General features: G+C 44.1%; 1 protein-coding gene across 2 annotated transcripts in view; it reads right to left on the bottom strand.

The window, feature by feature from the left end:
• Positions 1–26905, bottom strand: part of KCNH1 (potassium voltage-gated channel subfamily H member 1) — a 264872-nt gene extending 237967 nt beyond the window's left edge. For both annotated transcript variants that reach the window (XM_087828133.1, XM_087828135.1), the window contains exons 1-3: positions 26827–26905; positions 4829–4952; positions 1278–1384 (exon numbers count right to left, since the gene is read on the bottom strand). In XM_087828133.1, coding sequence (XP_087684259.1) covers positions 1278–1384; positions 4829–4952; positions 26827–26905 — 310 coding nt within the window. The remainder of the gene's footprint in view (positions 1–1277; positions 1385–4828; positions 4953–26826) is intronic.
• Between the last annotated feature and the right edge of the window lie 443 nt (positions 26906–27348).

Genomic DNA, 27348 nt, shown 5'->3' with positions numbered 1-27348 from the left:
CACACCTACCCAGTTAGTATTGTGTCCTGGGGAAATCCACACTGTTCAGTACACAAAGCTGCCAGCGTGGAAAACCTTTAACTCACTCCATCAACTGGACACGCGTGCGGAGAAAGAAGGCCACTGCAGGCGTGCTCCTGGTCAGAGCTGTCGCTCTGAGCCGTGTTCCCCATAGTGGAAGGACTGGTGTAGAACCTCTCACAGTCTTTCACCTCATTTATCTTACGCTGAATAGTGGGATAAGGTCGCCAGACCTACTGCTGAAATAGTGAGATGGAGCAAGCCAGCATCTCTCACATGAAACCTCCAGGACCACAAAGCCTCTTGGATTTGTGGATGCCCAGAGCTGATCCTCAGACCAGCATCTGCACAAACCACCAAGCAAACAGTCCTCTCATTTGCCTGCTCCAATACACCGACGGAAAACAAGCCCCAGCTCCTTCCAGACAAAAGCAGCGTGTGCCCTCGGCTTTCCAGAGCAAAACGCATCACTTTGAAAACCACCAAAATAAACACTTATCCTACTGTGCCATCTGAGCTGCTCTGAAGGTGCTCTATTGAACCAATGACCTGCCATCCAATCCTACATATAAAGATCAGGATTCTTTACAAATAAAATAGCTGCCCCACGCCTCCGCAGTCCTGCTGCGACTGTGTGCCCCACTTTCCATACTTCTAATATAGCCACTCTCCATTCTCCTGAGACAGAAGCAAGCCTTCTACTTGTGCATGACAATGGACCTAAAACTTCTTTAACATACTTTGTGGAAGTAATAGTAGCCAAAACAAATACAAATTAGCAATGCACTGTGAATACCAATACTGCCTATAATGGAAAACTGAGGTCGCCAGGAGAGCAAAGTTTTATTCAGACTCTTAATTGGCCACCTACTGGGGTTACCCGCTGTGTTAAGTGCTATGGAAGATAGATACAAAGACGAACCCCACAGAGTTTCTGTCCCAGCTCTCCCCTTCCCCCAAGAAGGTCTAAGGCCTACAAGTGCCTTAGGCCAGCAGTTCACCAGAAGTACATCAACAGGAAAAACACTAGCTCGTGGCAGGAGAAAGACCAAGAAGTCTTGATTGGCTAGTGACAAGTTCAATAAGGAGTGGTCTCACTCATCAATTCACACCATCTATCCCAACGCCCACAATGGCTTCACGCGATGACATTTAGCTGACAGGAGGGGAGAAAGCCCAAGACAGCCAGAGGAACAGAAGGTACTTTACCATGCCCAGCACATTAAGACACAGTGCAGAGCGGTCTGGATACTCACTGTTCTTTTTGTACATCAGAATTTCAAAGGAATTCATCTCATAGTTCTCAAAGGTTTGCCGCACCTTTTCAATCGTATCTTTATCAGTCAGCTCCCCATACATAAAACTGCAAATCAACAAAAGAGCTCCAGTTAGATTAGCAAATATTTATTATTCTACCAGCATATATTAAATATCTGTTCTACACCCAGCACTGTGCTATGTAAGACGAACACACACGCACATACACACGCACTGAAAACATCCCATCAAAAAGGATTTACTAATTCGATTGTGATCAAGGCTCCATCACTGTTCCCCAAAATAAACAGTCTACTAAGAAAGGCACACTGGAAAAGAGTAGATCAGAAAACAGTACAACCCACCCATGAGGAATCAGGGAGCACAGAACAGTCAGAGAGCACTGTCTGAGTGTCAGAGGAGGATTCCCGGAGGGAAAGACCAATGAGATCTAAGGAGCAAGTGGAAATTAGCAAGAAAAAGAACATTCTGGGCAAAAGATGAGCGTGTACAAAGGCACAGAGGTGAGAGTGAGGTTAATTCTGGAGCTGAATGTAGTTCAGTTCAGTCCAACTGGAATGGAAGCCATGAGGGAAGCTTTGCAACAGGTGACACAGAGAGGTAAGCACAGGCCAGGTCGTGGAGGAGAGCATGGCCATAGAAGCCAGATGAGTGCTTTAAACTTCATCCTGAAAGGACTCTTACGAAAGATGCAAAGGAAATTTAACCACAGGTTTTTCTTCTTCTAACTCCCAATAAAATAAAGTTTGGGGGGGGGGATCACAAAAGTTCTCCAACCAAATAAGAAAAGAGGTGCAATCTGATGCCCTAAACATTAAGACAGAGCTAAAGAACCAGAAGATTCAGCCCCTAGCCTGTGCAGCTGTTTTCCTACCCTCTGCTCCCTCCCCAAAAGAAGGAGAAAGTGTTGGTTAAAAAAATTGAGATGATGAAATCCTACAAATTCTGACTCCCTCCTGCTCATGCTTGGAGAAAAGCAGACTAAGGGAATAAAGCAGCAGCATGGAGGAAATTAGAGAAAACTTCTAGAGAGTAGAAGCTCCTACCTACTAGTACTGGTTCTCGGCAGAGACAGAGAATCTGCCAGAACGAACCATCTTCCTGGGCCCCACTGCCTATGGTCTGAAGACCAGGGTTTATCCCTCTAGGAACAGGAGACACCCCCAATGGGGCAGAGTGAACCATGGCACCAGACACTAACAAAAATGAAAGAGAAGGAAAGCCATCTCTCAATGGGGATGGAAAAGCCAGTCCTCTGACGCCCCCCACCATGGGTCCAATGAGCATCTCTCCTGCCCACCGCAGGCCTTCAGGCAACATTAACAAAGGCAGTGACACCAAGCCCTCAAGTCCTAGGTAACGTAGAAGCCGTGGCATGGGTTCCTAAAGAATACACTCCCCATCCTTTAAAATTGTGCACACCAAATGCAAGCTAACTTACTCTCGATGACTGGAATCCCAGAATCAGAGAACTTCAGAGCTAAGAAGAACCTCAGAGGTTCTGGAGTGCAATTCCTCAACCACCAAGTCAAATGCGATGCTTAGTTTGATATGCAACAGCCTTGGGCTTACTGCAGGCTTCTGATTTCCAGCCTCCTGTAAGGACAGTGTCCTAGCTGTGGACCTTATGACTTCTGTGTCTCCTTTACTATTATGTCCCTTCCCAGCCCACTGAGAGCTGTTATTGTCTGTGGTTCCCCTATGCTTATCTCCTGTAACATTCTACCTTTGGGTGCTTTTCTACTATAAACCAGGAAAGGCGATAACTGGGCTTGTTGAGTTACCTTTAAAAAAATAGATCAAGACTAAATTAGCTCTGCCCAGAAGATTTCTCCTAGGAGGTAAAAACTTAAGCTCTATGACCATTTTATTTAGTCGGTTGTTCGGATGCCTTTTTAGCTTCCTCCCACTTTCTCTGAGCTAATTTGCTAGATAAGTGACCTCCATTTAAGTAATGTGATGCTGGCCATAAATGGTGGCAATTTTCTTGATACGGTAAAACAAATGCCTGTAGAATGGAGTCTTCAAATAAAAAAAGGGGCCATCATGACACCCAGCTTTCGTCCTCTTATGTGCTTTCTTAAGCTGTGCTGTAAGGTTCCTTTTCCTGGGCACTGGATTTCAGATGCCTGCAGTGCAAGAATTAAGCAAAAGAGGCTCCTAAGCAATGATGACTATAGCTACACAAGGTAGGTTTACTTTACTTCTAGAGAAGGAACAGCTTCAGGGAATTAAATGAGCTTCTTAGAATTGTATGTAAAAAAAAAAAAAAAAGTTGGCTAAATGAACAAACATATCTGATTTTCTTAAAGTATCTGATTATAGCTAACAAGAAGCAAGAAAAGTAAGGAAAGGCTGTTCAGGTCCCACTAAAAGGCAAAGCTAACTCTCCCAATTTGTTCTGAATACATATGTGCATATATAGATATAGATCTAGACATAGACACTTAAGAGGGTAAAAGCATACCAGGAATGTAAGAGGATTCTATTACATTACTTAAAGAGTCATCACTTCCAAACCTTTGAACTTTGGGGGAGGGGATATCTGAAACTTCTTATTTCCCAGTCCCCAAAACCTAAAATTTAAGAAAATAATATTTTCAAAACATTTTATACTTTTCACCAAACTAGTTCTTTGGCTGACTTAATACCATGAAAACACATCTTCTGAAAACCTAAGACGATGCCTGGGTTATACAGCTTTCCCCACCCTTCGTAGATGAATTTATTGCTTGATTTGGAAGGACTGGGAAAATGGTTCCGCTTCATGCAAACACACTGAAGACAGAGGACTCAAAAGAAGGGGGGTAGTGAGAGGAGCCAAAGGCTATGCTGAGCCCAGGCCTACCCGGGCACTGCAGGGAAACGCTAGGCAGGGGGCAGGCTCTGTGCTCCACTCAACACCTTGAAGATGCTTTAAAAGAGCTGTTCTAACACCACTGCCCAAGGGTGCTGCTTGGTTACTGAGCCTGTCAAATACACAAGCTACACTGTTAGCACCATTTGCCTCTGCCTTTGAGTTAGGGATCAGAGAGAGATGCAACAAGAATTAGAAGGCAGCAAAATATTGGTTCCCTTCTCTTTTTTTTTTTGATGAAAAGCTCTATAAACAAGGCCCTTGTTTCCAACAGTGTATTTATTCTCTAAAATAGCCATAAATCCTAAAAATTAATCATCTAAAATTTTATTTAATTTTATTTACTCTTCTAACTTTCACATTCCATTTTATCTAAAAACTCATAAACTTCTGAGTTCACATTTTATAGAGAAAATTACTTTTCTGACTTTTTCTAGGTTTTCTGCCCATCTCACTGACTGGGGGAGTTCAGCAGTTTTAAGTCTGTGGGAACCATGTTTTAGGCCTTTGATCTTCCCAGTGCAGTGCGTGATGTGGAGATGATATCGCCATAAATATTCCTGAGTAAACGCTGAATGAGAGCAAGGCGGTTCCCACACTGAGTAAGCCATTTTCTTTTTCTGAAAGACACCAGGATAGACGGTCCAAGAGAAGAGCCCTGATTATAAATACCTGCAGGTACTGCTTTTCTGCATCACTTCTGCCCTGTGATAGCCGGACAGCTTGCAAAATCCATCATTGCTGTACACGATAGGCCAGTCCACTATCTGGGCATTCCCCAACACAAAATTAGTATCTGTTTAAAAAAAAAAAAAAAAGAAGGGGCATATGAAGTAAAACATTAGTTGAGATTCAATGAAGACATAAATAATGTCATCTATGCCAGGTAATTTTGCTTCCCTCCATAACAGTCTCTTGAACAGGGAAGAAGCCCTTCGAGGAATCCGAAAGAACAGTAATTCAGAGCAAATAATCTGAATACAAATGATAAGGTTACTATACCCCAAGAAGAAGTATACAAAGAAAACATGCTTAACCAACCAACCAACCAACCAACAAATCCTGTAGAAATTCAGCGATTCCCATGGGACATTTTCCAGTCTGAATTTTCATCTCAGTGACAGTATTCTAGTAATATGAAACAAGAGAGATCCCAAGGTAATTTATTCTGTGCCCCATCTGGCATCTGAGGCTTGTCAGTCTTTTGGTCAGAAGCTACAAATTGGCCTTGGTGACCCTGATTGACATTTGCCCATCCCAGGAGGAGAAGGCCTTCTTAGAGGGGCAGAGGAAGGGAACAGAGGACTTGCCTCTTGGAACATACACACCACAGACAGCCCTCCTCTCGGTGAGGAAGAGACTAGCCCCTGCTAATACAAGAGCTTTGGTGGAGATGCTCGCAATGGCGAGACCTCCTTGCTGAGTCCGAGATTTTGTAGCCACAGAAGCTGCATTCCAGAGCTCTTTCACAGAGCACCAGCCCACCACTCACTTCTGCTGCAGGGATTAAGAAAGCCAGGCATATCCAGCTGCTTGGTGTGTTCTCACCACTTCCCACATACTTTTCTAAATCTTCACCCCAGGATATGTTTATTGATTTTAGAGAGAGAGAACGAGCAGGAGGGATGGAGGGAAGGAGGGAGACAGTGGGAGAGAGAGACACGTCGATGTGAGAGAGCAACATGGATCGATTGGTTGGCTCTGGTTCGAGCCCCAACTAGGGATCAATCCCGCAAACTAGGTATGTGCCCTGACTGGGAATCCTGTCACTTGAACACTTAGAGGCCACTGTAGGGTTATTAATTGGGCTAATTTCAATATTACTATGTCTCAGGGAATGTGGAGGCCTGCAGAGAGGGAGAGAGACAGGGAATGGGCAGTCTCGGAGCAGTCAGGACACATGCAACATACATTGATCAATTTTGCCATACTATATGGGTGCTTTTCATAGCACCCCAAAACAATTATAATAGCAACATCAAAGATCCAAACATAACAATAATGAAAAATTTTAAATATTGCAAGAATTGCCAAAATGTCACACAGAGACACAAAGTGAGCAAATGCTGTTGAAGAAAAAGGGCACCATAGACTTGCTTAATACAGGGTTGCCACAAACCTTCCATTTGGAGGGGGGAAAAATGCAATATCTGCAAAGCTCAATAAAGTGAAGTGCAATAAAATGAGGTGATCCTGTACTTTTCTGAGTACCCACTAGGTAACAAGCATAATGCAAGACCCTGGCAATATCTACCTTGCAAAGACGTGGTGCGTACACTCCACGAACTTATTAGAGCAAAGAGACATGTGCACAGCTAAATAAAGAGATGAGAAAATGATTAATTCTGTTTAAGGGAAGTAAAGGACTGTGATTTAGGGGAGCACACCTGAGCTTGCTCTAGTCTGGAAGGCTGAGTAAGATTCACTTAAATGTTCCAATGCCTAATATATAACTGCTAGAGATGATGCAAAAACAATATTCATAAACATGAACGTATGATGCCTGCCTTTGGTGAACTCAAAAGGTTGTGGAAGGAAGAAAACATTCTATACAGAGGACTCAGCACAAACAAAGGTCTGGCAGCAAAGTTTAAAACTTGGATGGCAGGAAAAGAAATTAGAGGCATAAAAAAAAACACACCACAAAACTGTGCAAGAAAGGAAACCAAAATACACTATATCCCATCATTGTCATAACTGTAAACATCTTATTCATTTCCAATTTTTAAAATCAGCATAGTCAAGCATGGACTATTTAATTATTAAGTATCTAACTATAACATCATCAATCCTGACCCTGTAAAAATACAAACGATAAGCTTGGAGAAATAAAACAATCCTGAGATGGTGTCTCGAGCTGCTATAACAAAAAAGAAAGGTAATAGTATTTTACTTAAAATTGCAAAAATAACCAATAAGGGAGCAATATAATCTTAGGAGGTAGAAAGTAAATAAAGTGAGCTGAAACCTCAGCCAAATTAACAGAAGTCATGAGATATCTAAAGTTAATAAATGGAGAAATAGTTGTGATGCATGTTATTTAGAGACATGGGAGAAATTATAAGAAGAAACAGCTGACATTAGACCATGTGGTCTTTGGTGAGCAGAATGGGCAAAGGGACATGGTATAGGATGGTTGTTTTTCTTTATAAACCCTTCCATTTGATTTTTTTTTAACCATGAGCATATATTACTTTGATAAAAATAAGTATATTCTTAATTTTTAATGAATTTAAACAGAAAAGATTAAGTTATTGATTTACTAAACGGTGACACCAGGATATATTTCAAGCTCCAAATATCACTGCAATTTCTCATAAAAGTATTCTGGGTCAACCTTTAAAGGTAGTCATCATGTCTCAGGCATTCCCACTGTCCCTGGGGAGCATATTCACCTACAGCCTTGTTGGGGGGAAAACCAAGTAAGTCCACTAGCATCTTCTTTGACTTTAGAAAGGAAACAGACAGGAAGTGCCGTAAGAACAGAATCATCACTCAGAGGATTTCCCATTGTAGAATTTACAATTCCAAAACAGTTTCTCTACTGCTAACCCAAGCAAGAAATGAGAGCCTGCAGGAAGCAAGATTCCCACCTCCCGGCAGAAGGTCCAGGCATCCCTTCTTATCCAGGGACAGGGGCCAGTGGAGGAGAGAATTCTAGCCCCAGACAGAAAGCCATCTGCCTCCAGCAGGAAAGCGAGTCTTACTCTCTCTCCTGCCCTGGGACGCACACGTGACCCCGCTCTGCTTGGCTGGAAAAGGGGCATATTCTCGATTATCTTCAAGTTATGAACTACAAATAATTGACGTGAAAATTAACTTCCAGAACACAATCTGTTGCAAGACCAGAACTACTCATACAAATACCATAACGTCCCATAGCTCATCAGGAACTAAGGGGTCCACATAAGCTATTTTCCAAGTATTACTGAGAGTGGGTAGCATCTGTCAATATTTTACTTTGTTCCAGGCTCCATACTAAGTATTTTATTATATATTAAGATTTTTTAAATCTTTACAACAATCTTTATGAGGCGGTATTACTTCACTGAATGAGGTGTCATGGATTTCATTTTGCTCATGGAGAAACTGAGTTTCTGAGGACATAGTCATAACAAATTACAGTTGGGATTGAACCGGGGTCTATCCGGCTTCAACATCCATGCTTTTAATCATTATATTACATAGTCTCCTTCTTATTCCATTTCAAATACTCAGATCAGACCATTTCTATGAAAATCTTTGTAACACCTAATATTTATGAGCCTTCCTATAAAAATATACTAAGTATAATAAGATTTTTTAATTGCTGAGTCAACATTACCAGTATTGTCAGTGTATATTATGATTTACCTTGTGATATGCAATGATGCCCTCAGGAAATACTGACATTGGTAGAAGTAATGGCTCCTCCTATAAATGCCTGGGCTCTCCTGTCAGTCTTTGCAATGTTTTGGCTCTTCCCTCACTTACAAACCTTGGCCTCTTACTTCTTAAAATGTAGTGTGCTGACGTATTTCTATAACAGTCTTGCTTCCACACAGTGACTGGAGCAGAGGGGGGACAGAGGAGAGGCAGAGAAAAGGGGAGAATTTGTGCCTGGATTCCCATTTGAGACTCAGGGGTAGGAGAGAACACCACATTAGTGACTCAAAAGTGTTGCACAGCAAACCTGGCTGTGTTAGCACTACTGAGCCTCCCTCCACTCCCATAGGGCCTGCAAAGAATCCAGAAGTTCCCAACTGCCCCGCTGCTGCTGCTGCTGAAGTTGCATGAACAGATGGTTATCACAGTGGAGTAAGGTGACCAAAGGCCATGTTTTATGAGACTGCCAAGCCAAAGATCAACTTGAGGGTTCAGGCAAATATCAGAAGTAAGCTTCAGGGTGAGTGAGAACGAGAGAGACAGAGAGAGAATGTGTAGATGTATAGGTTTGGGACAGGGCACCAAGTTCTTTTCAATCCAAAGAATGGAACATAGGTTCACCAGCTGCAAACTTGAGCCCCACAGATCAGTTGGTCACCCAGTGACCAGCACACCAGGGCTATTGCCAGAGACCTAAGAAACTAGAAGGAGAATATAAGACTCTGCATCTGGGGATCTAAGGCCCCAGAGGCCATGCCAAGTGCTTGCCTCCACCCCACATACCATCTTGGAGAGAAACGATGCGATGGGTAGAATTGGCATCTGAACCCAAGAGAAACCCACAAAGATTACTTAAACTGGAAGAGCCTGAGATACCATTAACTGGGAAGTTCAGAGTCCCCCATAACTAGTCTCCCCTTGCTTTTCAGTGAGGTGGGAGCTTGGAAGGGAGAGAAGATCCATTAAATAAAATAAAGAAGTGAACCTGGGTGGGTCTGAGTCAATTTGCCACAAAGCCTCCAGAAGTATGTCTGCCATAAGACGAGAAAGGCTTCAGAAAGCAGGAAATCTTTTAAAAAGTGCCTAAATTGTGGCACAAAGACTCCATGACAGCAACTTTGCTGAGTCAAGGTTTCTTAATTCCTCCAGGCGGCTGGCAACGTTCCCGCTGGTTCGGAGTGCCAAGTAAGAGGGCTCTAGTGAGGGGAAGCTAACTTCCCAGCCAAACGGAGCAGCGTGCGTTCCACATCCAAACCCAGGCTGCTCTGGGATCAGTCACTGTTTCCAAATTCAGTGAATGAAAACTTACTTTGAAGCCAAGCAAAGCTTAATTAAGAAAGTAACCCGCTGCATGAACAAAACATCAAAAAACATAATCTCCCAAGTTTGCATCAATACTGGCCTGGTCTGCATAGATGATATTAGAGAGTCTAAAGAGAATTGTTAGGACATCTGCCATGCTTCACTGATGAAAAGAACACTGTCTTAGTCATTGTCTTCATCATCATCATCGTCATCACCATCATGAAACGTGTTAATAGTCACTGGATCATTACTCCATGAGGTGGACAGGCTCTAGTTTGGGGCCCATTTTTGTAGATATTGAAAGAGGACTTAGCAGTTGAAGGAAATTTTCTTAGATCATGCAACTAATAGAGCTGGGCCTGTCCAACGCTGTATTTAGTCAAGGTTCTCCACAGAAACATAACTACTAAGAGGTATATATGTAAAGAGATTTACTACAAGGAATTGGCTCAGGTGATTATGAATGCCAACAAGTCCCAAAAACTGTAGCTGTCAATCTGGAGACCCAAGAGAGCCAATGGTGTAGTTTTAGTTTGAGTCTGAAGGCCTGAGAACCAGGAGAGCTGGTAATTCAAGTTCCAGTCTGAAGGTGGGCAGGCTCAAGAGACCAGGAAGAACCATCGTTTCAGTTCAAACCCAAAGGTCGAAAGAAAACCAACGTCTCAGCTCAAAGCAATCGGGCAGGAAAAATTCCCTCTGATTCGGGGAAAATCAGCCCTTTGTTCTATTCAGGCCTTCAACTAACTGATTGGATGAGGCTCACCCACATTAGAGAGGGCAATCTGCTTTGCTCGGTCTGCCAATTTAAATGTTAAACTCATCCAAAAACACTCACGGAAACACCCTGAGTAATGTCTGTCCAGATACCTGGGCATTTCATACCCAGACAAGTTGACACACAAAATTAATCATCACAAACACCAAAGTCAATGCTCCTAACTATATAACATTCTGCAATAATCTTTAACAAAATCAGTACGGCCATAGCTCACAAATTCTACAACTCCCTCTAAGTCCTTGATAGTACTCCAGGACTCTAGGTCTGGCAGAAATGAGTACCTTTCTAAAGCTCTATTTCAATAAAGAGTTTTTATGAGGTTAACACATCCTTCCACACCTGAAATTTCCACTAGAGGAAGCAGTGTCTGCCCATCCCCAAGAAGAACTGCTGTAATGAATACTCTCGACCCCTTTCGCCATCCCCTTCACGTATACCTCTCTAAGTAGACTAACCGGCTATCAGTAGGTATCCCAAGAGCAGGAGAAATCCACTCTGTGTGTCTTGGCTTCTCAGAAGTGCCTGTGCTCCAGAGTGGTGGGGGAAGAGCGGGCTTGAGCTACTTGTCTCCTTGTGATACTCAGGACGCACTTGTGACAGGCCTGCCAGCCCTGGGCTCTGTCACCTCCAGCTTCTTGGCCCAGGAGCAGGTCAGTTGCTCATGATCCAGAAGCCAAAATCTAGGCTTAAGGAAGGAGACAAGTGGCACTGCCATATTTTTCAATCCAGTTTAACAGTAATAATGCCGAGACTTTTTGACCCTTGTTGGACTCTTTCAGACAGTCTTCAATTGAGTAAAAACCTGGGGGAATGGAGGTAAATAAGCTCCAACAAACAAAGGTCAAAACTCCAAGATCCCAGAGTATTGAGATGTCACCCATTGTTTTGCCTCCTGGCACTGCCAAATCACACAGGTGAGAATCTTCACAAAACACCCACAGGGGAAGAGTCAGTACCATCCCTTTCAGAAGGCTGCTGGTGCTCTGTCAGTCCTTTCCACTTTCTTTCTTTTTTAAAAAATATATGTATATATTTAGAAGAGACCAGCAGCCCCTTACATGTCTCGGCCTTCAGCTCTATGGCAGCTGGTACTGTCAAAGCATCACTGTAAACAGTTGAATGTTTATAAACACTAGTAGCTCCCCACCCACCCACAAAAAAAAAACTGCCTCCTTGCGTTCATGTGCTTATTAAGTCCTCTCCCCTTGAACCTGGATGGGCCTGTGATCTGCTTCAACCAATAAACTGCAGTAGAATGGATGCCATGTCAATGCCACGCCTAGGTGTTAAGGCCTGGAAGCTTCTGCTTCTGCCCTCGGGGAGCCCAGAGCTGCCATGTGAGAAGTCCAGCCATACTACTGGAGGGACGGGTGGACTTTACGAGCAGAGGCCACCTGGTGAGAAAGAGGCCCTGAGACTGCGTGGAGGAGCTCTGAGGAACCTAGTCAACAATGAAACCAACGGGGGAATGGGGAGTAAAAGACACCCCGGGAGTCCACCCATCTTCTTCCCCTTCCCCAGAAACCCCTACGGTTCCCAGGGCACCATCTGAAAGAACAGCAGGGGCTAGGGGACAAGTTGGGTTCAGAGCTGTGTGGGTGAGTTCCTACATCTCTGTGGGTCTCACTGGAGTAAACCAGAGATCTCCATGCTTCTGGCCACAATGAAAGCTGACTCTCCTAAGTAAATGGATTCTTAACAATAAAGCAGGTGCGTCTCTGCAACCTGCAACCCGCCCACCCCACCCGGCACTAGTCTGAGACATCACTTCTTTAATGCTGGACTCTGTAGAGCAGGGGTCACTTTTTAAGCTGGAGAACTGAGAACACAAATTGTTGGTAGTTATAAAATAGTCAGGGGAAGGTGAGTAAAGCATAGGAAATATAGTTAATTGTATTAATATAGTTAATAGGAAGTAAGTAAAGCAAGCATAGGAAACAAAGTAAAGCACAGGAAATGTAGTTAATATAATTTAAGTATAAATGTAATAACTATGCATGGTGCCAGCTGGGGTACTGGAACTATCGAGGGAAACACTATGTAAAATATATGATTGTCTGACCACTAAGCTGTACACCCAAAACCAATACAAAACAAAATTGAAAATTAACAAGTAAATAAAAATACCAGAAACTTAATTTCTAAACTTAACTAAGTGGGAAGCGACACATTTCAGGTGAACCATGCTGTATTGAGCTTTTGCTTAATAGAATTGTTTGGGTTTAGAGACATGATGTGATGTGCAATATAAAATAAAAAGGTACCTTAAGGTCAAAGGGTTCTACAGTAGCAATAAATTACATGTTGGTGTTTCCTTTTATACATACAGGAAATACCTAGCCGTACCTTTGGAACCAGTAAAACCCAGGTAACACATAGGCTCTTGATACATATATGGCTCTGCAGGTAGAACGTGTACTTCCAATCAGCCAGTGGCCTATCGTGAAGCACCAAGCCTGCCAACAATTCATATTTTTCTAAACCTACCAAGTGCCTCCCACATTGTTGAGTAAGATGTGTGGGTTCCACCTGGCTGCCCGGCCATGATTTATTCATTGGCTCTCCTCTGAAAGTTCCCTCTATCTCCAGGTTTTGATGCAAATTAGCCAGATTCTCCAGCCTCCCTCTGATGCCTTTTGACCCCTTGAGAGCCTTTAGCTGCAAGAGTGAATGTACGGTTCCCTAAATTCAACCCTCCTAAGCCTACACACAGTTTGCCTCCTTGTAGGAGGAAACAAACATTTCTCTAAAAATTGCAAAGGCTCCCCTCCCCCACCATGTGAAGTTTCCTCAGCTGATCGGGCCTGAGCCAAGCTGCACTGCGGCAGTCGAGCGTGTCAAAATCATTCCAAACCTACCATTTGCCCATAAAACATAACAAAGAGATATTCTAAAAAGAAATTATGGGAAAATTGCTTTTCACCATAATTACCACCAATATAACAAAGGAGAAACTAACCAAAGCAATGACTTAGAAAAGTGTCTCCATTTGGGCCCCATTAGGCAAGCAGCTCACAGAAGCGTATGACTGCCCACCAACACTGGCCATTTAGAGGGCTACGGTAAAAAATTCCACCGTGTGCTTCTAACAACTTCGGGTATTTTTACTTAGAAGAGAACACTTGGCAATGGTATAGATTACTAAGGGTATTGGTGCTCTTACAAAAAACACGTGGGAGTAAAAATATATTTCCCTTTATTTTAAAACAACAGAAAAAATAATGATTGAAATAATAGAATAGGACAAGAAGTTTGTCCCCAAGCAGTAAACAAAGACCAGGAAACAATGGTTTGATTTGCTGGAACCTAAATAAAATCTATGCCACAAATCAATTTTTTAATAAACCAAAAGGACAGATCAAGATTTGGTAACATTGGGGAGCAAGGAGAGGATAGGATGGAAAGTAAGCAGCTTAGTAGGTACAATACACCTAAATAAGACGTCTAAAATCTTGATTATCAGCAAGCCACTCTGTGGCTCTATTGTGTGTTTTCAACAGCAAAGTTCCATGAAAGGCACTCTTGTAAATTGTCAAGGGCCCAATCTTTGCACAATACAAACTGAACTCCCTAGAGATTCAATAGTTATTTGCTTTGCCTTTGACTTTAATATCCTACAGAAATACATTTTTTATTAAGTCAGTAAATTACAATGGGGAGGTTTCAATTTCAAAAGCAAACTCAAACACTGCATTTACTGGGTAGTTATCACTAAGTACACGGTTTCCAAAACATGACCTCCATCTTCTTTCAGCATCAAATTAAAGCATTTTAAAACAATAAAAATAGGTGAATCCATTTCACAAGCAGTATGGAAGAGAAAGAATATACATGAAATTGTGTTAGAAATGCAGAGATTTTTTTACTACTCAGTGATGCTTTACTTAATAAATAAGAGGTCAGTGATATGCTGAATTACTGTTGGGAAATATTTATTTGTGTAATCACTTGCTAAAAAGTGGTACAATAAATTAATCAACAGTTATTCTCATTTTTATAGTCATAATACTTTCTTAATGCACAGCTGTACATATTATAGGCACTTTGAACAAAACTATTAAGCCATTATTGAATAGTACCAAAAAATTCATTCCCAGAACCTCCCAAAATAACAGTGCTCCAAAGTAAGCAATATAAAAATATTAAATGGTACTAGAAAAAGACCTTTTTAAGTTAGCTTTACATTTGCCTCATCTGTTATTTTAAAACTTTCCTAGTAAATGGCTCAGTAAGGATGGGGTATAGCACCAGGATGGAAGGAAGGGAATCTCAGAGCAGCTCAGTTCAATGCAACACATGTTTGAGCATCTACTTTGCCCCAGACATGGCAGGAAGGCAGGGGACACATCTGTCCACTTGAAAGCTATGTCCAACTTCCCTATCTGGCTTTATCTGTCCCATTCTACACAGCACATAACTCCATATCCGTTCCCCAACCCAGTCCCCAGGCACAGCAGACTAGACCAGGAGTGGACAACTGGCCAAACAACCCATAGTCAGGGCTGGGCCAACTAGATTTTCTCTCCAGAACAAAAACTAAGACTGAGGCTGTGAGTTCTGTAAAGCTGAGCACGTACATTCTGGTGGGTGGATGGGGAAAAGTAGTCTTGAGAGAGAAATGGGGACAGGTGCACAGAACAGTAGCTAGGAGGCATGTGAAGGAGGCAATGGACAGAGACAGACAGACAGGGGCAGAATTGGTTTTAGAAGGAGGCAGAGACTACAGACAAAGACAGACAGCAAACAAGGACAGATAGAGGGAGATGACACACAGATAGTGACAAAGACAGATAACAGACAGAGACGCAGACAGGAATACAGAAAAAATGCAGACGGCAACAGAGACAGACAACAGAGACGAGCCATGGCAGGCAGCAATGGGCAGAAATAGGCAGGCAGGAAGACAGACAGAGAGGGAGGGAATGGAGGGACATGGAATGTGGGGACAGGGGACAGGCCAACAGAGAGCGCACGTACAAGGGTGAGAGCCAGAGCCGAAGAATGGGCACCCAAGGGCAAGAAAGAGACAGGCAGCCAGACCTGGAGGGTGAGAGGCCAAGGCTGTTGGAGACAGTACAGGAGAGAGTAAGGAGGGAGACTGAGACCAACAGCCAGAGGGAGATACAGGGAGAAGAAAACCAGAAAATTTAAAGAGAAGGCGTTAGGCAGACAAATGAGAGGTTGGGATTGGAAAGTTGGGGGAGACGATGATAAAGTTAACTCATACATGGGGACCCACAAAATGGCCTGGCCACATCACAGCTCTAAACCTAAGTTACCCAGCACTGGAAACGCTTCATTGTCAAGGAAACCTACCACCAACCACAGTCCTCCACCCCAGGGGCAGCCAGCTTACCTTACCCAAGACAACAGGACCTGCTGGCCAAGCTCCCAGGCCATCCCCCCGCTGCTGCGCTGCTGCCTTAAATGTCCTGCAAGCTCGCTCCTGCCCAAATCCGTCGGGAAGAGGGCTCCACCACACTCACCCAGGCCGCGGGTTGCTCTCCCTTAAATAAAGGCCATCAAACTTCAACTGAATTGTTTCCTTTCTGTCGTCTGACAGGAATGACAGAAAGCTGCATGCAATGAAGTGGGCCAGAGCGCAATTCCTGGATGTTCTAGGGAGTGAGAAGAGTCTAAAGTGGAATTTCATCGGACTGAAGACGGACTAGAACTCGGGGCCTCCTCCGTCTTTAAAACGTATCAGCTGTTACTTCCACAGCGTGGATCGAGCACACCCATTTATTTTCTCGCCCCTGACGGATGGCTGAAAAGTTAAGTGGAGTAGACCCACAACAACAAAGAGAAGGGAGTTACCAGCAGGCTTGAGCTCCATTTCTGGAAGGTGAAAAGCAGGCAGAAGATGATGTGTGGCAGAGGAAGCTACGATTTAAAATTTCCAGAGGGATCTAGGCAAGGAGGGGGGTAATGGTCCAGCAGGTCTCTGCGGAGACTTAGGACAATGAAATGCCAGGTACTACTAGAGGCACCAGTGAGATGTGAGCGAAAACTGGGAAACGAATTGAAAGTCTACAGACAAAAGGTGCACTCACTCTCTGACACACACCCTCCATCCACACACCCTGGCAGCTGAGCATTTACCTCTCTAGTAAAGAAATGCACGGGGCCCGGCCAGAGTGGCTCAGTTGGCTGAGCATCATCCTGCACACCGAAGGGTTGCCAGTTCAAAGGCAACCAATCGGTGTTTCTCTCTCACCTCGATGTTTCTCTCTCTCTCTCTCAGCATGTCCTTGGGTGAGGATTTTTTTAAAAAGGCAACGGATGGGGTTGTCTTGAGAGCAATTGTCCCCCAAACTGCAATGTCCATCAGAATTTCCTGCAGGGCTAGCACAAGATAGATAACTGGGCCCCACCCCCAGGGTTTCTGATTCATTAGGTATGAAGTAGGTGCCTGAGAACTGGCATTTCTAACAAGTTTCTAGAGATTTTATTACTAGAAATTAACCAAAGGCAATTTACTTAATCTCTTTAAACCTCAGTTTCTACACTTGGAAAATGGGAATAATAAAAGTACCCACAGAATAGAGTCACAGTGAAGGTTAAAGGAGATGACTCACGTAAAACCTATGGCACACTGCCAGGCATGCAGGTGAGAAAGCCTATTTAATTTGTCCAAGGTCATGACTAAAACCAATAACTATAAGTGGTGCTTAGAACTAATATTAGCTGGCGTCTACTGTATCTGATAAACTCCCAATTTACTTATGGGCTTACCTGATTTCTGAGAGTATGAAAGTGAAAAAAGATGGAAAAGAAATGTGAAAGTAGCTTATCAAGCCTATAGATGATCAACTTGCTGAGCTTAAAGCAATGGCAGGCACACACTGCCTGCATCAGGCAGAACACAGGTGTTTTTTGCTACGTTGAAAGAAGTAGCTGAACGCACCACCCCTCCTCACCAAGTTCACCCCGGTGATCGAAAGTGATCTGGACTAAAGGTTGAGAAAGTACTTCATCCAGAGAACGAATAACTGGTTCTATCGGCAGAGACCTGGCAAGAAGACAATGGCACACTTAGATGGGTAATTAGAAGAGTGTTATTGACAAAGGCATGGGTGAGATATTGGTAGTGGTGTGCTGGTAACTCACTGGGGGTGTGGGAGCCCTGCTTGATAACATTTGCCAATTTCTGAGGTGTAAATACTCCAATCATGGCAGATTTCAAGTTACCAAGTTCTGAGGTTCCTGAACCAGGAATATGGAAGAGATATGCATGATCAGATCTTGAGAGGTAGTACCAGCCAGCTCACCACTGAGGAAAACCTCAGGGAGAGTGCAGTACTCCAGGGTTAGTAACAGTTGGAAACTTCAAGCCACCTAAACCTACCCAAGCCCAAAGAGAGCAAGCTGGAGATGTAAACTTTATCATTCAAGGGAAAACAGCTAGGCCACGATGACACTGCAGGGAGGAAACTAGGAGAATTAATACCACAACCCCCCCCTCCTCCCTCCCATCTCACAGTGGGATGCCCCACAAGCTGAAGCCAGCCAGGAGCCAGAAAACACGAGAGACTATTGACGTAATCCACATAGGTCAGCCTCCCAGGATGAAGGACAGCTTGGGAAAGAAAAGGGATGCTCAACTTCATTAGCTTTAAGGGAAATGCAAATCAAAAACAAAATGAGATACCACCTCACCCTTGTTAGAATGACTATTATCAATAAGACAAGAAATGTCAAGCATTGGAGAGGATGTGGGGGGAAAAGGAACCCCCTTGTACACTGCCGGTGGGAATGCAAATTGGTGCAGCCTCTATGGAAAACAGTATGGAGGTTCCTCAAAGAATGAAGACTAGAGCTACCATATGACCCAGCAATTCTCCTTCTGGGTATCTACCAGAAACACTTGAAAACACTTATTCGTAAAGATATATGCACCCCTAGGTTCATTGCAGCACTCTTCACAATAGCCAAGACATGGAAATAACCTAAGAGTCCTTGGATGAATGACTGGATAAAGAAGATGTGGTACATACATACAATGGGATACTACTCAGCCGTAAGAAGGATGAAATCTTGAGAGCGCCATGCTAAGTGAAATAAGTCTAATGGAAAAGAACAAGAACCATATGATTTTATTCATATGTGGGATATAAAACAAAAAACAACAAACAAACTCATAGACACAGACAATAGTATGGTGGTTACCAGAGGGAAAGGGGGCCGTGGGAAAACGAAGAGGGTAGAGGGGGTCAAATATATGGTGGCGGGAGACTAGACATTTGGAGGTGAGCACACATGCAATATGCAGATGATGGATTATAAAACTGCATACCTGAAATGTATATAATGTTATTAGCCAATGTTACCCCAATAAATTTAACTTTCAAAAGGAGAGAATGGCTCTGAGGAGGCAAGCAGATGATATGTAGTACACGGGTCATGTAGAGGCTCAAAGCATAACCTTAATAATAGCAGCACAGAACTCTAATCCAGTCAATCCCTATGATGTTGAGAGAAAACAAAAGTAAAGAAAATAAAAACTTAAAAATGCACTTAGATGAAATAAATATAGTCTTATCATTCAAATTAACTCCATTTTCTTCCATGGTTGTGAAGTTCTAGTCTAAAATGTGCTTTCCAAATTCACTCTTCATAGAAGTGAAAGTTAAGCAGGAAATAAATATCGGTAAAACTTGCCAATCTGGTATCATCTTGCAAATGCTGATTCCAGCACTCTGAGAATGCCAGTGGAAGGAGGATGCCCATGCTATTGCTTTAAGGGAAAAAGGAGGTAATGAAAGGTCTTTCCTTTTCTTTCCAGAAGCATCTTATGTCCCTGCAGAACCTTTCCAAAGCTATGACAAACAATGATTTTGAGGCACTCTCAGTGCATTAATTACTATAAGATTAATAATTATAGAATTGATTCAATTAATTTCAGAACATCAGTTTTCTGCAGCATAGGACTAACGGAAAAGTTGTCATTTTAATTTACACAATGAGCAATCTTGGGATGAGTAAGCAAATTGATTCTGATTTTTGGCATAACTCGATAACACCCAATCAGAAGAGTTTTAAATAGTTTTGTCACTCCCAACAGCGCATGTCTGTTAGAGCAGAGACCATGAAACTGAGGGAGATGTTGAAGCCCAGACTACACTCTGGTCAGCAAGACGACACCTGCATCGAGAACAAGTGGAGCAGCAAACAAATTCCAGCATCTAGGATATGCTGGAAACTTGCAATGGGTTAGCAACCCAAGAAAGCAGCCAAAGAAGACGGTGAAGAGATAGCCCAGAGGCATGAGGCTTGGTTAAAATCTCAGAACAAAGATCCACACCTTCTGCAATCTTCTTCTTTAAACTGACTTAAAGGATCTGGTCATCCCACTTCTAACATCAAAAAAAAACAAATAGCTATAAAATCTAAGAATAATTTTAGGTGAGGAGTTTTATAAGAGGAAAACGTATAGGACGTGTTGACTTGCCATACTCTCTCTTAAACCTTTGGAGAGGTTTACAATGCATGTGTGTCTTCAACGTGGATTCCTCCATAAGAAATCACAACATCTGTCACTTTGGTATTCCCCACCCCGAACATAGGAGGCCCACCATGCTTATGAAACTGAACCACAGACTAGCCTTTGCTTTGTATTTCAATTCATCTTTGATTTTTTTAATGCGTCCATGAAATCTGTGCCTTTCCCTCAGTTGTTTTGTTTTATTTCTTTCACTAAAATAAACATAAATCATTCACTTCCTAGTTCCTTCCCACTTCCAGCTCTAATTCTTATATAATCTCTGTCCCCAGGGTTTACTGCTTCTCAATTTAAGAAAACGAGCCTTACACACACACACACACACACACACACACACACACCCTCTGTATATGCCCTTTGTACACAATTCTAACTGTGCAAGTCTTTCACGTCATTTGTTATCACGTGCGCGTGAGTTCACACTGTGAGAACATTGCAACACACAGTAGATACTAATGCCCCCCAAAGGACAAGAGCGAGCTTTATTTTCATTTCTTTTTGATCATGTGCTCACTACTAACATAACCCTAAGTGACCCTGTTTTATTACATGATTGTTTGGACAATGTCATTATTGAAAGGAAGAAAAAAAAGAGGGGAAAATACCAAGTGTTGGCAAGGATGTGGAGTGATAAGAACCCTCTGACTCTCCTGGTGGGAGTGTAAATTGATATGAACCCTTCGGAAAATTGTTTGGCAGCCTCTACACCAGTTAATATATGCATCTAGGCATATACCCAATATATGTCCACGTGCCCCAAAAGACATGTGCAAGAATGGTTGTAGCAGCATTAATAGCAAAATACTTGAGACAACTCACATGTTGTTGGAGGGGTTCATTGAGAGGATGTGATCTGCCAGTTGGCTCTTGAGCTGGACCCAGGCAATCTCAGGCTCCTCAGCCCCTGCCCTGTCCTTGGAATGCATGTTCTGCCCATGGCTCCCACAGTGGGACCTATTTCAAGGACACAGCCTTGAGAAATTAAGGTGCTGTTGAAACCATCTGGCCTGACACGCGAATGAATCAAGTTAAGGCCTCTTTGTAAACTTTTAAAATTCTGGCAGGCGGGGCAGAGATCTACCCATCTGCAGCCTTGTTTGTAAACTCCCTTGTTTACTGAGCCTGCCACCTATCACTGCGGAGTGGTCTGCCTCTTTCCTCGGTCTCTCCTTGCCTTCTGTGTACAGGGGCCAATTTGCAAACGAACACGTGTCCATCAACAGCATTCAGAATGGATGAATGATGGGTGTGTTATGATCATACCATAAAGTACCACACAGCAGTGACAATGAAACCCCACAGGACACGCAGCAACAGGGATGGATCTCCAACTGACAAAAGAACACGTGCTGCTGGGTCCCGTGTAAATAAAGCTCAAAAACAGAACAAATAAACTACAGTGCTCAGGAACTCAAAACAAGGTGGTAAAATTAGGAGGAAATGCAAGTGATCACCTTAAAATCGGGAGACAGTTCCCTTTGGAGAGCAAGGGACTTGGGATCAGGAGCTTCCGGAGAGCTGGTGACATTCGATTTCTTGACACAGGTGGTGGCTGCACAGTATTTGCTTCATACAAATGCATTAAGCTGTACAAAATTATTTTATGTGCCTTCCTATTGTGGTATTAAACAATTTTTAAAAGGTTAAAAAGGGAGACAAGAATCAAGACAACTGTTACCAAGCTACAAAAAAAAAAAGTTTTTCAGGTGGTAAAGGGAGTGGGCTAGGTCAGTTTCATTCCACAGGGCAGACCTCAAACGAGTGGTAGCTGGGAGAGGGCAGGTTTTGGTGACACCAAACAATGACACCAACAATAAGAACAGGGCAGGGAGGAGAAAAGAGAAGAGAAACGCAGAAAAGAAAACAATGAAAAGAACAAAGAAGGGGAGGGAAGAGGAGGGGAGGAGGGAAGGGGGGGAGGAAGGGGAAGGGAAAGAAGGAGGGGGGAGAAAAGGGGGGAGGAGAGAGGGAGAGGAAAGGAGTTCACAACTACGGTTTCTTGGAAACAGAACATTCCTCGTAAGAGAGTGAGTGTCCCATCACTGGAACTATTCAAGCATGGGCTAGAAAACCACTGGGAGGGATGTTCCGGAGATGATTCAAACAGCGGAAAAGGAACTGTAAAGAATGTCCCTTCAGACCTAAGTTTCCGTGATTCTCCTTCTCACCCATTACAGGTGTGGCCACTTAAAGAAAGAAACAAAAAATCCAAAAACAAACCATGGCCCAGATATCCTAAATATATAAAGCAGACACTCACTTTTCAAAACAGGTTCCTTTCAGTAAAGAACTAAAGTACATTTTAAATGTTTGTTTCCAAGCCATTAACTGTCTAACCAAAAATACAGGGGGGCAGAGAATGAGGAACTTCTAGGGGACGCTGAAGGACCCACTGCCCAATGAAGCTCCATCATAAATGAAGAGCTGGTGTCAGGGAAAAAGGAAGCCAGAGATTCGGTTTACCCACATACTCCTCAAATGCATCTATTCTTTAACTATATGTTAATAAAAATAGATGGATTTCATAAAAATCATGGAGTTTGGAGTTTATTGCCTTCTGTGAAATCATAAGACTTCGTCTTCTCAATCCCCCAGCTAATATCAGCCAATAGATTAAACTCTCTGACACTTTCGGAGAAAGACAGCTGAGCCTGGGCTGAAGGTTATCTTAGGATATGTTACAAGAAAAAACAAACTCTGTCGGGCGGGTCATAATCCAGATTATCATCTATTCCCCTTTCAGAGTAAGAATGGATTTTAACCAGTTTTCTGTTTTATAAATATTCCCGTGGCTCAGCACATCTGTGAGGAGACACAGCACTACCCCTGGCTTTCATTCTGTTTGTTAACTAATTATATCAACAACCTGAACCAACTTAACACTGTGCAAAAACACAGCTGATTTAGCAATCTGTAAATTATACATGTACATAAATCTGGACCCAAATGTGCTGGGTTTCACTCCTGCTAATGTGCGTGGATTCTTACTGGCACCTACAACTGTTTGATATAGGTTTCTGAGCACTAAAGCATATGTTCTGCTCGGATGGGACCACTTAGGGTAATATTTCTGTAGTTTCCTGGCACTAAGATCTGCCAGCCTTCCCAAGCCAGATCTCCTATTTGCTTCAGCAAGCATTCTGAAAGTAAGTGCCTACAGATTTAAGCAACAATCAAAAAATATTCTGGAGCAGCACTTTTCCAACCATGAATATGAAGAGAAGCAGGCTGGCTTTGTGGCAACGAAGTCAACAGAAGGATTTGAAACGATGGCCAGTATGACCATAAGCAAAATCAAATCAAATCTGGCCCATTCCTGCTGACTGCTGACTACTTACAACTACCCAATTAAGAGATAATTATGAAATCTCTTCAAATAGGATTCAGTATGTATCAAAGAAAGTTAAATTAGGGTTTAGTCCCATCAAGACCAATAAATGCCTTAAAAGTGTTGTTTTTTTAATCCAGTGTCAAGCCAGGAAACATCGTGGAATGGGGGCAAGATCCTTGGACCAAGATTTACTAGAATGTAACCTACTCAGGGTAGGAGGGTTCCTTTTTCTCACTACATCCCCAGTGTTCATTAAGTATGCTCAATAAATCTTTGTGGAATGAATGAACCCAGTCACAACTGCTGATTAGTCCCCGAGCTGCCTTTAACTGCCATTTCTAACTCCCTCTTATGATCTAACCGTAGGTAAATTATTTAACCCGAAACTCTGAAATGGAAACACTGCACCTCCTTTGCTGGCTTCTGAGGATCAAAGGTGATATTTTATGAAAAGTGACTTAATATTTTGTAATGGGCACACAAATGTTATCCTGCTTGTGCCTTTAGCCGAACCATTGACAAAGGTAAAACCACCACCCTCCCTTGAAACAGAATTAGCTTCTCCTTTGCCCTGTTAATCTGTTTGGATGCGGCAGCGTGGCCGTTAGCCAAAATGGATGTTGTTCTTGTTGTTATAACATTTTATTTAATCTCCACTGGGAAATTATGCTTCTCTAGAGAAAGTAATGGTAAAACAAGGAAGGTCATTGCATGGTGTAGCATAAGGAACGTGACACTGGGGTCAAGAGGCTTAGGGCCTCATCAGCTCTGCCCTTAATTATTCGAGGAAAAGTTGGGCTTTAATTTTTTCATCTATACGCTGATGGGGAAGGAGGACACGCTAGATCTCAGGTCTGTCTTATCCTGCAGTTCTGTGAGGTTCCAGAGGCCACATATTCAAATGCCCCCAAAGTCAGTGCTGTTATCCATTAGCATATAATAAGGATAGTTTTTTTTAAGGATCAGGAAAACAGCTCCACAGGCTAAGTCATAACTCTGAGAAACAATGATGCTACAAGAAAGATGAATGCTATCCTGCGAAGAACACCTACCTCAGGCACTGCTTGCCTGCCACTTTGAGTGTCACTTAATATACCTAGGACTCAGTTTGCTGATCTTTAAAAGAGAAACAAATATATTGCATAAAAACCGCTGGGAGAAAATACCAAATAAAGTGATCAAAAAGTAGTGCTATTTAAAGGTAAGATGTTATTTAAAATACTGTAATGCCCAAAACAAGGCTGGTGGATTTTAGGAGGAGACAATCAATATTTTAAAATAGACTTTTTTCCATCACAGTAAAATAATACGAGGCATGTAGATATTGTGGTATTTCCAAGAGTCCACATTTTTTTCTATTTGTGTTCAGGCAATATTATGAAAGAGATCACTACAAACTTAAATTCCACATTTCAAGATCAGAACCTTTTCTTCTGAAATAACACATAATTTTAAAAGTTCATCCACTTCTCCCAACATGTATTGTTTTTGTTGTTGATGCTGTTCGGTTGGTTGGTTAATTGAAGTCAAGCTTTTGGAAGTGGTGCTGAAACTAAAGTGCCAGACTAAACATATTCCCAGCTAGTTATTCTATTGATGTTCTACATATGCCTATAGAGAAGTGGCTCTAAGATCAACTAAACTAGAAGGTATTCTGCCTTCTCAACTCCAGGATTTTTTAAAATTATGGTATCAGCTTCAGGATTCTTTTTTCTAATTTTTATTTTATTGTGATATTAGCCCCAGGATTCTTAAGTTCCTCCTACCAAACCCAAGGAACCTTGTGACTATTATTACATGTAAGATTCTCTTACTGCCCTTTCCATTCAAAAACATAATATGGTTTACATTAGATACTGGGTTTCCCTCCCACTTAAAGGACTCTGCCTCTTCACCAAAAAAATGAAATTGTTGTTGAGATTTATAAGAAAGTTGATGTCACTGGCAAGGGGACCCCCAAATCTGGAAGACTGCCTCCATACCCCTTAACAGGCCAATAGCAATAGCAATCGCAGCACATTAACTCTTAAATAGTGATTTTATTTTACAACCTATGAACACCTCCAGCATTTTTATGGCAGAAGAATACATTGTGGCTGTTCGTGTAATAATTATCAATTGTCATCCCTTTGCGTGCCCAGGTAATAGCTGTGACCTTGCTCTAAAAGCCACCACCTTAGTTAGTTTGGGTGAGAAAGACCTTGAAAGGAAAGGTGACTGACCAGAAACTCTCCCATAGTCTTATTTGTAAGAGGCACATGGTAAACGATCATTTCTAAGAAGTGTTTAATACACAATTTGCTAAATTGGTTTAAGTTTTTTATTATAAGATAAGCTTAAATCACTTTTTAAAGAGTATTTCTTAGTAGCATCAGTCACTTTTCATGACCTTCCCCCTCGCTCCCTAACTAAACCAAAGAGAAGCCCATAGCTTTAACACAAGCTCCTTACACCTCTGAAGCCAAGATATTTACACATTTTTAAAGCCCATTTCCTGAGCTAGCGCTTGGGGTCCCAATGAATGTCCCGTCTCTGGAAGGAGAGGGGCCCAGGAGCCTGTAAAGAGCTTCTCCAGGGCTGGCCGCCTTCCCTGTGCCCCTTCCAGCTGCCCGGCTCCCACGGGCTCTGCCAGCGTCTCAGCCGGGGCGCTTCGCTGTGGGTCCCGAGGGCACCTGAAAGGTTTCCTTTCCAGCCCAGCTCTAGGACGCTCGTCCCCCACTGTCCCTCTCAATGCCCCGAGGAGGGGAGAGGGGCGGGGGGCGTCGGTTTATTGGGTAACGGAGATCTCCGGGCTCGGTGAGTTTGGGAATTGATAGGTGAGCACGGTTTATGGGCATAAAACACTGTGGTGTCTGGAAGAGAGGGGCTATGGCGGGTTGGACCTGTGACCACTTGGCCGGCTCTGCACCTGTGCCCTCCGCTTCCCACCCGAGTCCAGGAAATTCTGCCCCGCGTGGCCTTAGCGTCCCCTCGAGGCGGGTGGGCGGCCTGGGGCAGCCTGCGGCCCGTCCTAAGACCCGTCCGCACAGCGGGCTCCCCGCTTGGGGGGGCGGCGCCGGGGTGCGCAGCCCGGGCGCCCCGCGAGCCTCCGCCGAGGGCTGGGCTGGCGGGCGGGGGACGCGCTGCCGCTCCCGGGGCGCCCGGCTCCCCGGCACTTTTCCCAGCACTTCGCTCATCAGCTGTCACGCTCTCCGCGGAGGACACCAAGAAGGCGTCCCCAGGACACCTCCCCTTTGGGATGGGGGCCCGCCAGACCCGCGCCCGCCCTGCCCGCCTTTCCCAGCCCCCGAGGCTGCCCGGGCGCCCGCGCCGCGGCTCTGCTGCATCCGCGTCCGCAATAAAGGCGCGGAGGGAAAGCCTGGGGGCCGGGACCCCAACGCGCCCCTTACCATTGGACCGCCGGACAATATTCTCCAGGAACGTGTTCTGCGGGGCCACCAGTCCCCTCCTGCCCCCGGCCATGGTCATCCTCCCGGCAGCGGGGAGTCTGGGGGCTTCCCGGCGCGGCTGCTCACGGCAGCAGGAAGCGGGGCGCCGGGCCCGCCTGCGATCCCGGCTCGACGCGCCCCATGCGGCCCACGGGGATCCGGGCGGCCAGGGGCGGCGGCTCCCTCCGGCTGCCAGCCTCGCGCCCGCTTCGCGCCTCCCTCCCCGCCGCCCGCCTCGCCGTGCCCTCGCTCGGGGCTCGCCTCGCCGCAGCCGCCTCCGGGTGGGCGGGGGGAGCCGCGGGGCCCGGGCCCGCGGCGCCCCCTACCGGGCGCGTGCCCCCGCCCGCGGGCCAGCGGGAGACCGCGCCGGGGTCCCTCCGCGGCCGGGAGGCGGCGACCCGCCGCGGGCCAAGGCTGGGCGGGCAGCGCCACCCTCTGGGCGCAGCCGAGGATTGCGCTCAGTGCGCCCGGGGCTGCGCGGAG

The sequence above is a fragment of the Miniopterus natalensis genome, chromosome 19 (genome assembly GCF_054644295.1).
Source record: "Miniopterus natalensis isolate mMinNat1 chromosome 19, mMinNat1.hap1, whole genome shotgun sequence".
Classification (NCBI taxonomy): domain Eukaryota; kingdom Metazoa; phylum Chordata; class Mammalia; order Chiroptera; family Miniopteridae; genus Miniopterus; species Miniopterus natalensis.
This window is presented reverse-complemented; position numbering and strand designations above follow the sequence as displayed.